Source organism: Barbus barbus (genome assembly GCF_936440315.1).
Source record: "Barbus barbus genome assembly, chromosome: 9".
Taxonomy (NCBI): Eukaryota; Metazoa; Chordata; class Actinopteri; order Cypriniformes; family Cyprinidae; genus Barbus; species Barbus barbus.
The window spans coordinates 5,699,208-5,712,855 of record NC_136737.1 but is presented as its reverse complement, the minus strand read 5'-3'; the positions used below and the strand labels follow the sequence as shown (position 1 = coordinate 5,712,855).

Below are 13,648 nucleotides of genomic sequence, written 5' to 3'. Positions count from 1 at the left end.
CCAGATGGTGCCATTTTTTTCAGGTTTGGTCAATAAAGGGTCTATAAAGCAAATACTTGCATTATTCCTGTTTTCTGCTTCTGCATATTATAGAGCCAATTTGATAAATAATGCAGCTATAATCGTTTGACAGCACTAAATACTCGCTTAGTTATCACCAGAGCTCGTTCTATATTGCTGTAGATCATTATGTTACGCTGCTTCAGAATCATGTCTGAAATCATTCTGGTGAGGTGCCTTCCTGCACAAACACTTTCAGACACAGCAAAAGGATCAGTAATAAAAATGAAAGTTGTTATAACTGAGGAAGCCTGTGGCTCTTAATAATTTATATACTTTTGCTTCATTACATTTCTTTATTTAAACTGTGTAGCTTATTTTTTCATGTAAAATCAAAAATATTTTTTATAAACTTGATAAATCTATTTGCACCTATATTAAGCCTCTTGTTGATTTTATTGATAACTGTGTTGAAATTTAAATCCTTGCATATATACATTTTATTTTTTACAGACTAAAACTCTTAAGTTATGTCACAATGTTTATGAATCTGTTTCTTGTCTCCTATTGTGGATATGATGTCATAAACCAGAACAGCCACAGTAGCCACGCCCACTAAAGAAGAGACGACCAATCGGACCACAGCTTCAGTAGAACCACAACAATGGACAGGGACTTCTGGGGAAATGCAATGGTAATATAAAACTGTGGTTTCTCCCCTGTCAGGAACTTGAAACTTAAAAACTACTGTCAACGTAACAAAAATTATCCCAATTTTGTGAAACAGAAACTGTACCTGAACATGGTTGACAGAGTTGAGTGATGTCCAGATGTTGAGTCTGGGTGCTGATGGGATTGTTGAGCACACAGCTGTAGGTGTTTTTATCCTGATATTCCACCTCCAGAGGTAGAGAGAGACTGATGCTGAGATCAGACACACTGATGCTGGACAATAAACTGTTTCCTTTGTACCAGGAGAGAGTCACATGACTCACATTCACCACTGAACACAGCAATGAACAATATGATGATGATGATGATGATGAACATTGTGAAGAGTTACTACTGATGACAGGAACAGGCAGACGAGCTGAAAACATGAGAGAATAAAGAGAAATATGTATAAAAATGTCTGTCATATATGTTCAATCATTTTAGAATGTAAGTTAGTAACAAATAACATCAATGCTCACCAAAGACAGTAACACTGAATGTTTTTAATGACAATTTTACACCATTTATCTGTAGTTGATAGAGTCCAGTGTGTTCAGTTCTGGTGTTTGTGATGGTCAGAGATCCAGTTTGATTATCCAGCTTCAGTCTGTCTCTGAATCTCCCATCAAGAACATCATTATATGTGGAGGAGATTCCAGCAGCTCTATTCATTTCAGCTATGAGCAAGTTTTCAGATGCAAATTTCCACAGTACATCGTCATCTTCACGTATTATAGTAACATCAGGGTGTAGAGTAATAGAATTGCCCTCCATCACTGACACTGACTCACTAAAGACACCTGAGCAATGCAAGGAACAGATTTTTCACATATTAAGGCTCTTCTTGACTTTCAAAGCCTAAAGTCAGTTGTAATATGTTGTACAATGTGTTCTGAAGAACATGCAGAAAATGGATTTCCTTTCTTAAAGAAATGTAAAACAAACAAACACTGAATCTGAAATGGTATACTCAAATAAAACAAGTGATTTGATATATTTTTGAAGAACTGCAAATGAAAATGACCACAGCTTATATCATTAAGCTATACAAATATATTTAGATATTTATAACTTACCACTCAGACAGCACCAGCACAAACAGAACAAAATAAACATGTGAAACATTTTCTTCCGTTGTTCCATGAAAAGTATGATCTAATACGATCATCTGCAGACAATTTAAGCAACTGATTTAAGCAAACGCAGCTGAACTATTGGTGCGAATCCTCCCCCAACAGAGTTTGACCCACCTAGTTCACACACACACACACACACACACACACACACACACACACACACACACACACACACAGAGAGAGAGAGAACATGTGTTATAGTTATATAGGTGTTCTACTGCTTCATTTTGAAAATATAATTGTTCTTAGTGATGGAAAGCATTCTTAATTTTTATTTAACATTGACAATATTTGAAAACTATGTTGATCAGAGTGAAATATTGTGTAAATCTTCCTAAATTTTCATGGCAGATTTTTGACAATTTGAATAGTTATAATAATTCAATTCAGGTGTTGTGGCGAAACAAACAAAACATTAAAACAGTCTTTTGACTCACAGCTTTACTGAAGTACACAACACTAGCATCACTAACAACTGAGTCAAACTGAAACCTGCTGTGGTTGGTTTTCTCCAACATGGTGTGATCTGCTGTAGTTTGTAGGTGCGAGTGGCCATTGGTTTGATGTGAGTTTAGCTTGTAAGCGAACAGTTTGTTCCTGTCCTGCGGTTATGAACCTCGCAGTCTCAGTCTTACTTCCCTTCTACATAGAGCAGCTTTTGAAGTAAAGTACTGAATCAATGCATCAAAAATATGTTTGAAAACTGTCAAGGAAGAGTCACAAGTCACAAAACAAAGTTTTTAGTCATCAAGATTCAAAATTCAAGATTTTATTTTGTCACATACACAATTATACAGAGTATAACCAGCAGTGCAAGGTAAATCAGGTCCTTCGTTTTTGAATGATGTCTCTCAATTTGTATGTAAAAAATAAGTCATATTCTAATCCCATCCTTAAAGGGCATCTATTATGCCCCTTTTTACAAGATGTAGTATAAATTGCAGGTGTCCCCAGAATATATCTGTGAAGTTTCAGCTCAAAATGCCCCACAGATCATTTATTATATTAATGAAAGCCTATTTTGAGTGGAAGCAGAAACACGCTGTTTTCATGCATGTCTCTTTCAATGCAAATGAGCTGCTGCTCCCCGCCCCCTTTTCCAGAATAGACCTGTGTCTTTACAGCTCCTACCTAAGAGACTCTGCCAAAAAAACATCTGTTTGGTTTTGAGTGTGTTTATCGAGCTGAAATAATGCGTTTTAAGCCATATCAGTTTAAACTTCTGATATACGGTTTTCTGAGCGGCTGTCACACGACATGCGAGTACTAAACTAGGTTCTCTTTCATGTCTTATTGCACTTAAACTGTCAAATACACAAGTTTATGTTAAAAACACATAAGTTACAAAAACACAGTTTGTTATGCCTGTGAAGGTAAAAAAGCTGAGAAAGAAATTGCGTGTTTATATTAGATCTGTGTATTACGTGACAGCAGCAGTACCTATACTGCTGTTTATGCTAATAATATGACCCAAACAATAAAATAAAAACAGAAAATCAGTCACTGCTAAAATAATTTTGTAGCTCTAATAAGAAGAAATTTCTTACATGAATGCTGCTTTTAAATGCTCTAGCGTAACGTGAAGATAGCAGATTGTGCTCGGCTCACTCAGGGCGGGGTCTTTGCTAATAAGGCAGTGTCCGTCAACAGTCATGGGCAGGGCCTGTAAAATGTGACGTCACAGATTCTGCAAACGGCTTGTTCTGAGACACTGCTTATGATTTATGGGGATTAGAAAAAAGTAGTGGGTGGATTTTTATCATTATAGGGTGGTTGTGTACACACACTGCCAACACACATTTATGTTCAAACAACATGTAAAACTGAATTTTGCATAATAGGTGCCCTTTAAAGAAAGTTATTTTAATTTTTTAATTTTTTTTATTCTACTTTCAACAAAATTACAAAATGTAAGTCTTTTTTATGGTAGGCTAACTTTATATTGGGAGATTCTTTCTTCACAAGTTGAAATGATGGTGAAGCTTTAATAATAAGGTAAAAAAGATTAGTTAAAAGCATTAGTTTTACCATTAGTAATCACCAGTTAGATGTGAATCCTGCAATTATACAGTGGTATTATTCCTTTTTTAACAGATAGAGTCAAAGTAAACAATAGTCTGTCTCAAGTGAAATACTGTACTGGTGTTCCACAGGGCTGTGTCAGCTCACCAGTTCTTTTTACACTGTACACTAATGAGTACTCTAACAGGCACCCACAGAATTGCATTCTTAAGTATTCTGATGACACTGCTATTCTAAGTTTACTGAAAAAGCAAGACTCTTCTTCTATTTATTTTTCAGAGATCACGTCATTTATTGATTGGTGTGATGTTAATTTCCTAAAAGTGAACACAAAGAAAACTGAGGAGACCATTTTTGATCCTAAGGGTATTGGAGATCATATGTCTGTATTTGTTCACAATCTGGAAATTGCACAAGTTCAGTCTTACAAGTATCTAGGTGTGTATATTGACAAATCTCTTGCATGAGACATGCATGTTCATTGGGTTTGTGAACGACTTTCACAAAGATTATATTTCTTGCGTAGACTGTGGTTTTATGGTGTTGACAGTAAAATCATCTTGCTTTTTTATCAATCTGTATTAGAAAGTGTATGGAAACCTTAATGTAAAATCTAAAACAAAGATACTGTACAAACTGCTATGAAACTGACAGGACAAAAATACTATCCCAGTATTCAGTCTCTTTTTGAACAATTTACATTGAAAGAGACCAATAGGATTTTAAATGATCCGTCTCATGTTTTACATTCCAGCTATGAATTGTTAACTTCTGGGAGAAGGTTTAGAACTCTACGTTGTAAATTGAACAGATTCAAAAATTAGTTTGTGCCTGTATCTATCAGGCTGCTGAATATGGAGCATTGAGTGGAGTTTTTTTTTTTGTGATGCTGTATATGGATGTGTATGTTTATTATGTATAATTGTATTTTTTATATTTTTAGATGTGATGTTGGACTGTTGGTTTTGAGTCTACTCCAAATTTCCCTACCAGGGACAATAAATTAGTGAAATATATTTCACTAATTTAAATAAGCGAATGCAGTAATGTTTATGGAAATTATTAATATTTTATTATTTCTTGGGCTTTGCTTTTGACTGCCCTTTAGTTATGTGCTCATCACGGGCACACTTAGACAAAACAAGAATTAGACCTTGGTACACCCGCACAAAAACAAATAAAAAATTATAATAATGTAATAGATCAGTGGACTAAGCACACACACCTCAGAACACACACACACACATATGCTCGCGTACACATCTTGAGTACTTGAGTCATAAGCGTAATTTGTGAGTAGGACAGGTGGGACGTGTCCCCACCACTTCTTGCCAAAGTCAATTCTGTCCCCACCACTTTTTAAGACAAACTTACACCACTGACTTGAGTACGGGGCATCGCCTATGTTGTTGTAGGAATCTGTGGTATAAATATGACCCATCTTCCTAATAAACTTGAAAATGTAATGGTAGTACACTGTCTCTCTGAGTCTGCTTGATCGTTCTCCTGAGATCCCGTGCTGCGGCTGCTGTACACCAGAGGGGGTGACACACCGGTTCACAGCTGATGACTGATAGCATCGAAACTACAAATAGTCTAACTAAAATTTTATCTAAAGAAATTTCTGGTCATAATATATATATATTTTTCTTTTTGGATGTATTTGAATCTTATATATTGGCATTTTCAATATTTTATATAGTTACTTTTCAATTTCAGTTTGTATTTGTGTGAAATACCTTAAGGACTTACATTTACATTTAGACATTTAGCAGACGCTTTTATCCAAAGCAGATTACAAATGAGGACAATAGAAGCAATCAAAACCAACAAAAGAGCAATAATATGAAAGTGCTGTGATAAATCTCACTCTCAGTTAGCCTAACGCAGTACGTGTAGCAAAACAACAAGTAAATAGAATAGAAAAAGAATAGAGAACATTAGTGTTAGATGATCATTTTTAAATGAAAAGAAAACAAGTACATAAAATTGAAAAAGAATAGAAAATACTAGTGTTAGAAGCTCTATTGTTTAAATAAAAGGAAAGCAAGTATTGTAAAGAGTGCAAGTGTTAAATGATCAAGTGTTTTTTCTTCTTTTTTATAAATAAAATAGAAAACGAGTAGATAGAATAGAAATAAACAGAAAGTGCTAGTGTTATAGATGGAAGAGGTGCTTTGTTTTGTAAGACTTGTATTTTGAAGTAAACAGTTTTCCCTGCGGATGACTTCCGCTTCCGTGGATACATGTTAAAGGGATCCATGGCCGGGTCTCATTCATCGTAGAAGACATGCTGAAAAATAACGCTAACGTTTGTGTTTATGTAGTGTTTGCGTTTCTCGTTCACGGTAAGACACCTACTTGTTACAATTAATCTTCTTGTTAAAAAAAAAACAATGATTAAATAGTTTTAGACACGTGTTCCCTGTCGGAGAGCCGGCGCACACCAGCGCGTGCTGAATTATACTTAAAACATAATTTACAATATTTCTAAAATAGCTGTACTGTTGGGTGACCATACCGTCTCCTTTATTCCCCGACTACATCCTGACCGGGATTACTAAATTGCCTAAAATGCAGGTTTTGGGTTTAGTTTCCTGTAAAGTTTGGAGCTATGACGTCACTTTGTAGGCGGATCGCTTCCGCGACAAAAAGCCAATGGGATATTTCCATGGGATTTTGGATTATTGCAAAAAAACTAGCTCCGTGTTCAACCATAGTTCATGACACTTACACACTTTGTCCATCAAGATAATCTCCACAAAATAATATAATTTTTATGAATTCTGAAACCTAAATAATAGCGAAGTGCTACTGTAACTATAGCTATAAAAGAACTACAGCACCACGGTCGCTCGCCTGCAGCGTCACCACCAGCGCGCTCCCGACAACTTGAATTTTAATTTTTAATAAAAAAAAAAAAAGAATTTTAATCCACATGAAACTTTTTATATAAAACAGGGCTAAATACAAAACTACAGAAAAACTGAAATTAAACATTAATAGTAAGTAGTGAATAAATGAAATAATCACAGCATGCATTTCTGTACATTTCAAAATAAAGTGCATTAAATCAGTCATTCTTGAGAAGTGGGATAAAACAGGGTTCAAAATTGAAAAAATAAAACCTTGTACTCCCGACAAATGAAACTACATTTATGTATCTTATATGTAGTAAGCTACTGAGCTATGCTTTGATACAACCTCCCATCTTTTCTCTTTTTTAACAAAATGTGCTTTTTTTACCTTGGAGTGTGTAATATAATTTAAATTCTATCTTTAACAGCATTCAAGATGTTTTTAACATTTCAAAACACATTCTCATGTTAGACAGATGGACACTTTCACATGTGACCAACAATTCCTCAACAAATATAAAATATCATAATGAAATATTATCAAAATATTCAACCGACGGAGATGACACATCTGACCTGCATTTGTAGTCTTTTTGACTATCAGATACACTGGATCAATCAATTACTGTGTTAAAACAAACAGTGAGCATGGTATTGTTTATGAAGCTTTTATGAGTCACACTAAAGTATTTTCATATATCATTGGAACACAAACTCTTGCTGACATCTGACGGTGTTGACAAATTTGGTATTTCTTTCACAAAACAAATAGAGTTCATGTAGATGCTAGATGCTAATAGAACCTGCTTCAGGAGAATAAAATGATCTAAATATTTCAAATAATTTCCTCAGAAATTGGAAGATGGTGTCGACACTAAATATTAACATTAGGATTTAAAATATTCTAAAACTATAGAACTGACCAGAGTCTGTCTGACACTGATGTACTCTGCAGAGGAGGAATGTGGAGTGACAGCTGCCCCTGATATTCCCTGATTTTATTACATTTTACTTTTTAACTTTGAAACCTTATGAAACATGCATGCGTCACTGAAAAAACAGCCTTGCTTTGATATGAGATATTAAGTGTTGCACTGTTTTAGATGTAGTGAGAAGACAATAAGTGTCATAGATTTCACATAATAATGATACAATTAAATTGAAGGGGATAATTGTGTTAAATACACTCTATTATTAACCCACATAACATTTACAATTTAAAATATTTTTATGTTTTAAACCTGATAGCAGTTACTATTGCTGGACATGTTTTGTCCCACGTCTCAAGAATGCCTGAAATGTCAATAAATCCTTGATTAATATGAATATTTTTATTAAAAACGTGTCTCCATGTAATTCTAGTGCATTTAATCTATTAAATAACAGCAGATTGAGCAAATTTTTGGATATGGTGAGATTAAACTTATTTTAGTGAATAAAGTACCACATTTTAGCTCTCATTTTGTTAGGGTGGGTACACAATGTTATTTTATCCTTGCTTCTTGAAAATCCTCAATCTTTCTGCTTTCTAACAGCTTCATGTGGCCGTAAACATTTAATTTTAACGTGGCTTTAAGCACTATGCATCAATAATGTTTCCCTTTCACCGTGATCACGTAAAGCCAGTAAATGTGGTGTTTACATGTAATAATGTAATATGAGTTTACCTTATGGTACAAGAGCAGAGTCTCTGCATCAGCAGGAAATTAAGCGAGAAAACGAGCATCTTCCCTCTGAAGATTTGATTGATGTTGAATGTCTCCGACAGCGCTTGTAGTCCCATTTAGCAACTTGTTAGCAACCATCTTTATCAAGAAATGTAACAGTTAAAAAAAAATCATGAGTGTGGTGTGTTTTATGTTGAATAAAGTAACACGTGGAAGTATCTTGAGCCTGTGTGAACCACGGACCTTATTTTAGGGGATTTAACCAAAAACCCATGGACTCTGATGGAACCGGACGTGTTAAAATGCTAACTCGCTTCCAGGTTTTTGCCTACAAAGTGACATCATAGTTCCATCACTGGATGCATACAGCCATATGAATCCAGACATATTTCTCTACTCAAAATCTTTAAGATCTGTAAAAGAACATTTTCACAGTTCTTCCTCTTGTATTGTTTTTGTGCTTTGATCTAAACAGAGATTTGGTAATTAACAGTTCATTTCTTCTCCAGGTGCATCTGATGTTGGCACAGAGAGAATATCAGTGAGGGAGGGAGATTCAGTCACTCTACACACTGATGTTACAGTGACCCAACGAGACAGAATAAAATGGTATTTTAATAACTCTCGTATTGCTCAGATTATTGTAAATAGTAGTAGATGTACAGATGTTCAGTGTGAAGATGCTGATGAGAGATTCAGAGACAGACTGCAGCTGGATCATCAGACTGGATCTCTGACCATCACAAACACCAGAACCACAGACTCTGGACTTTATAAAGTAACCATCAGTAGCAGGAGTGAAAAGACCTTCAATGTTTCTGTCCGTGGTGAGTCATTTAATATTTAAAAGCAGGCTATATGTGTTTAAATCACATCATTAGTGTATTTATTATAAAGGCAAATTGATCTATTATTTCATACTCATTGTTTTTAGTTCACTGGGTTAAAAAAATGCAGATAATTTTCTGTAAAATAAATAAATAGTGTACGTAAATGTGGATAAATGTTGCTTTACAGACTTGACATTTAAGAAAGCCTAAAATAATTGGTAGATTTTTCTCGTATTGTGTTTCTGCAGCTGAACGAGATGAAATCAAAAGAAAGTCAGTGAAGGAGGGAGAATCTGTCACTTTAGATACTCCTGAAGTAAAAACCCTAAATGATGTGATGAGGTGGTATTTTAATGAGACACTCATCGCTGAAATCACTGAAGATCAGAGTAAGGTCTGTACAGATGTTCAGTGTAAAGAGAGATTCAGAGACAGACTGAAGCTGGATCCATTTGGTTCTCTGACCATCACAAACAGCAGAACCACAGACTCTGGACTTTATAAACTAAAGATCAACAGCAGCAGAAACAGCGTCAGCATCACCAGCATGGGCTTCATTGTTTCTGTCACTGGTGAGTATCATTTAGCCATATGGAAAGAAAACAACTCTTACAGGGGTTGGTAAAGATAAATATTGTTACATCCTTTTATTTTAGCATGTTGATGTCTTGGTACCAAAGCATTGGTGCTTTTGACGTCACTGTATGAAACTGACTCCCTCGGACCTGCTGATATCTCATACTGTTTGTTATAGATCAGTCTGACAGATTTACTCGCACTAATGGCTCTCTCTCTCTTTTGTTCCAGGTTCAGGTCGGTCTTCAGCTGTCAGAGCAGGGATATTTGTTGGTGTTGCTGCTCTTCTGTTGGCAGCTGTTGCTACTGCTGTGATTTACAATCGGCACAAGGGCTCTAGAGCGGGCAAGTATCACCTACAGAGACTGGATAATCTTCATTTGCAAAATTATCATCATGTGTCTCTCTTTAACTTCTGGGATTTGTTGTTGTTGTACAGATAAAGAAATCCCTCATGATGGGAGAGGACCCCAACAGGATCAGAGTGGAGATACTGCAGCATTATTACTAATTGAAGAAGCAATAACAAGTCCCTAATGGCCATAGACAGAAATCGAGGAACCTCCCCCCCCTGAAAGTTATTAATACAAATAAGAATTTGATATGAAAGATGGCGCACTCATTTAACAAGGTTAGGGAAATATGCCCTTTAAATTGGCAAAAAAAAAAAAAAACAGACCTGGAGATCAATTTAAATACATTTTAGTATGCAGTAGCTTTAGTCATATAAAATGTAATTTCCCAGCAACAAAATTGTGGCCAGTGAAAATGCTGAGGGGCTAGTAATTTTGGAAAGCCACTAGCCTAGTGAGCGAAAAAGTTAATGTCAAACCCTGCAGATGGTTATTACTACTAAATTAGTCATGAAAAAAAATTATGATTAACCGATGTATTTTTCCATGAGCCCCTTATGTTAGCAATTATAATGTTAGCTTGTTTGTTGCATAGTAAGTACTACAACTAAACAGTATTTTACTTTGTTTCTCCCCTTTAAATCAAAGTGTGAACCTGTCTGAACCAAAATCATAAACAAACTGATTTATAGTGCAATAGGTTTGTTTACTGCACTTTATGGTAGTTATTGCAGAAAAACTGGCTGTCACTTTTGCACTCTAGTTGAATGGTAATACATTTGATTTATAAGTTATTGAGATTAGATGAATTATTTTTGATAAAACAATTATGACCTTGATATATTCTATGTATCAATGTATATATTTGAGCTCTCTGCTCTGGTGTGTAGACATGTTTGTGTTCCAGGTGGGTGTGGCCTCTGTTACCCAGCTGGAGGTGGTGATTGGTCCCTCTATGCACCTTTCCCAGATATAAGGACCTACCCAAACACTCGTCTTCTGCCTTTGAGCCTCGTTGTCTTCGTGCCGTCGTGTTTTGCTAGAATTCTTATTGACTGTTGTCCTGTGGATTGTCATGCCATAGAGAGATATTCTGAGTGTAGTAAATCTGTTAAATGTTTGTTGTTCTGAGATCAAATTTTATATTCCTCTTTTATCTGAACATTGCCTGTTTTGACTATGACATGGTTTCTGATTCTGCTTTGTGTATGTCCTGAAACTGTAAATATTCTTATTAATACACGTTTGCCAAATTAAGGGATGTTGGGGGCTAGACGGCATTTTATGTATATTTTTCACTTTTTATGGTTGAGGGAAGTTGGTCTGTATTTTGTTTTCTTTACATTTATGCATTTAGGAGATGCTTTTATCCAAAGCGACTTACATTGCATTCAAGTTACAGTTTCTACATTTTATCAGCTCTTTATTTTCGCTTGAGCTTATTTATCAAAAAGAAGTTTGTTTTATTGTTTTGGCCTTGTCTGCCCCTGAAGAGATTCCCATGGAAAATAAAATATTTTATTTGGCATCTCTCTGGTGTGAACTCCAGTTTTCTTTTTCTGTCTTTGCTAACCCCTAGAGGTCGTAACACAATGTGAATATACTGTATAAGAATGTGCTGGATTTTAAGAAAATGTTTAAATGTTAGAAATCTTTGCAAGTGTTATTTTAGGATTAATATACATTAATATACAATTATTGTTGTTTTTACAATCCGAATTCCAGAAATGTTGGGACGGTTAGTGAAGTGCTTGTGGAAGAGATCTGTTTTTAGCCGATTCTTGAAGGTTGAGATGTTCTCAGCAGATCTAATAGAGGTTGAATGCTTCTGGAGTGAAGCTTCTGAAAGAAACTGGTTATGGTAAAACCACTAGGTGGCGTTTATTCATTGTTAAACTTTCTTTATATACTATTTTAACTGTGACAAACTTACCATGAGTTCTCAGGACAGTGGATATCATTTAATTTCCAAAATGTATTAAATAGATGAATTCCGTGTGAAAAAAGATATTGTACTATCAGTTTTTATTTGATTTGTCATGCACACTGCACTAAAGTACTGTATTTGCATGTTTTGCTTCAAAACAAAGTGTGTTTTATTGTGGTTCAACACAGAGCTAGTTTGTTTGGCTCATTAGAACTCATTAGAATTTAAAATCTTTCATTTGTATTTACATTTAGATGTAAGCCTATATATTTTTATCTTTAAAGACTAAAACTCTTGAGTTATGTCACAATCTATAAAAGGGAACTGAGGTGACATACTGCCAAGTATGGTGACCCATACTCGGAATTCGTGCTCTGCATTTAACCCATCCAACGTGCACACACACAGCAGTGAACACACACACACACACCGTGAACACACACCCGGAGCAGTGGGCAGCCATTTATGCTGCGGCGCCCGGGGAGCAGTTGGGGGTTTTGCTCAAGGGCACCTCAGTCGTGGTATTGAGGGTGGAGAGAGCGCTGGACATTCACTCCCCCCACCTACAATCCCTGCCGGCCCGAGACTCGAACCCGCAACCTTTGGATTACGAGTCCGACTCTCTAACCATTAGACCACGACTTCTTTAATGATAGCCTATGATATCCATTGTTTCTCCTTCTCTTGTAGATCTGACATCATTAACAAGAAGAGCCAAACTAGCCACGCCCATCAGATCAGAAAGGACCAATCAGATCACAGCTTCAGAAGAACCACAACAGTGGACAGAGTCTGAGGCATAAAATCATCAAACTGAGATCAGCTCAGTCAATAAACATTAAAATCATCAACTAATATCATTGTTGCTGTACCTGAACATGTGTGACAGAGTTGACTGATGTCCAGATGTTGAGTCTGGTTGGTGATGGGATTGTTGAGCACACAGCTGTAGGTGTTTTTATCCTGATATTCCACCTCCAGAGGTAGAGAGAGACTGATGCTGAGATCAGACACACTGATGCTGGACAATAAACTGTTTCCTTTGTACCAGGAGAGAGTCACATGACCCACATTCACCACTGAACACACCAATGAACAATATGATGATGATGACGATGAAGATTGTGAAGAGTTACCGCTGATGACAGGAACAGGCAGATGAGCTGAAAAACATGAGAGAATATGAGAAGCATGTTTAAATGTGGACTGAAAAACATCTATAAAAAGATTTCAATGACTTGTGTAGTTGTTTATGAATACTGACATTTTCTGTAGCTGTTTTCTATATATTATTTTTACAGATTTCAATTTCTATCTCGTGTAATAATTAAACAGACATTTCTCCAGTGTAACAACCTTTAAAATAATGGCATTCCTAACAACAAAAATAAATTCACTGATTTTCATTATATTCCATGACTGTGGGACCCTGTGCCCCTGAACAAAGTTCATAAACACAGACCTAATCTGTGACATTGTGACATAAAAATGCATTTATTACTTCCAGATCAGCTGACACCTCCCTCGACAGAGTCTGAAGACCCTCCTAATTCACACACACACAC

General features: G+C 35.8%; 2 protein-coding genes across 2 annotated transcripts; one reads left to right on the top strand and one right to left on the bottom strand.

The window, feature by feature from the left end:
- Positions 1–340: 340 nt before the first annotated feature.
- LOC306874938 (CD48 antigen-like) lies at positions 341–1,962 on the bottom strand. Its single transcript, XM_079425274.1, has 4 exons — positions 1,791–1,962; positions 1,194–1,514; positions 797–1,090; positions 341–678 (listed from the first exon to the last, which is right to left on the bottom strand). Exons 1-4 carry the CDS (start codon positions 1,855–1,857, stop codon positions 524–526), a joined length of 837 nt encoding a protein of 278 aa, XP_079281400.1. The 5' UTR covers positions 1,858–1,962; the 3' UTR covers positions 341–523.
- Positions 1,963–6,107: 4,145 nt separating this feature from the next.
- On the top strand, positions 6,108–12,155 carry LOC306875207 (uncharacterized protein). The gene is made up of 5 exons (XM_079425670.1): positions 6,108–6,220; positions 8,907–9,224; positions 9,476–9,799; positions 10,035–10,148; positions 10,243–12,155. The coding sequence occupies exons 1-5, from the start codon at positions 6,163–6,165 to the stop codon at positions 10,338–10,340; spliced, it is 912 nt and encodes a 303-aa protein (XP_079281796.1). The 5' UTR covers positions 6,108–6,162; the 3' UTR covers positions 10,341–12,155.
- The last annotated feature ends 1,493 nt before the right edge of the window (positions 12,156–13,648 follow it).

Bases quoted from the DNA above. Each gene is read 5' to 3' on its own strand.
- LOC306875207 (XM_079425670.1), top strand. From the start codon at position 6,163: ATGCTGAAAAATAACGCTAACGTTTGTGTTTATGTAGTGTTTGCGTTT. The intron at 6,221-8,906 runs GTAAGACACCTA...TTTCTTCTCCAG, and splicing joins GTTTGCGTTTCTCGTTCACG to GTGCATCTGATGTTGGCACA. The intron at 9,800-10,034 runs GTGAGTATCATT...CTTTTGTTCCAG, and splicing joins CTTCATTGTTTCTGTCACTG to GTTCAGGTCGGTCTTCAGCT.
- LOC306874938 (XM_079425274.1), bottom strand. From the start codon at position 1,857: ATGGAACAACGGAAGAAAATGTTTCACATGTTTATTTTGTTCTGTTTG. The intron at 1,515-1,790 runs GTAAGTTATAAA...TGCATTGCTCAG, and splicing joins GTGCTGGTGCTGTCTGAGTG to GTGTCTTTAGTGAGTCAGTG. The intron at 1,091-1,193 runs GTGAGCATTGAT...TCATGTTTTCAG, and splicing joins ATTCAGTGTTACTGTCTTTG to CTCGTCTGCCTGTTCCTGTC.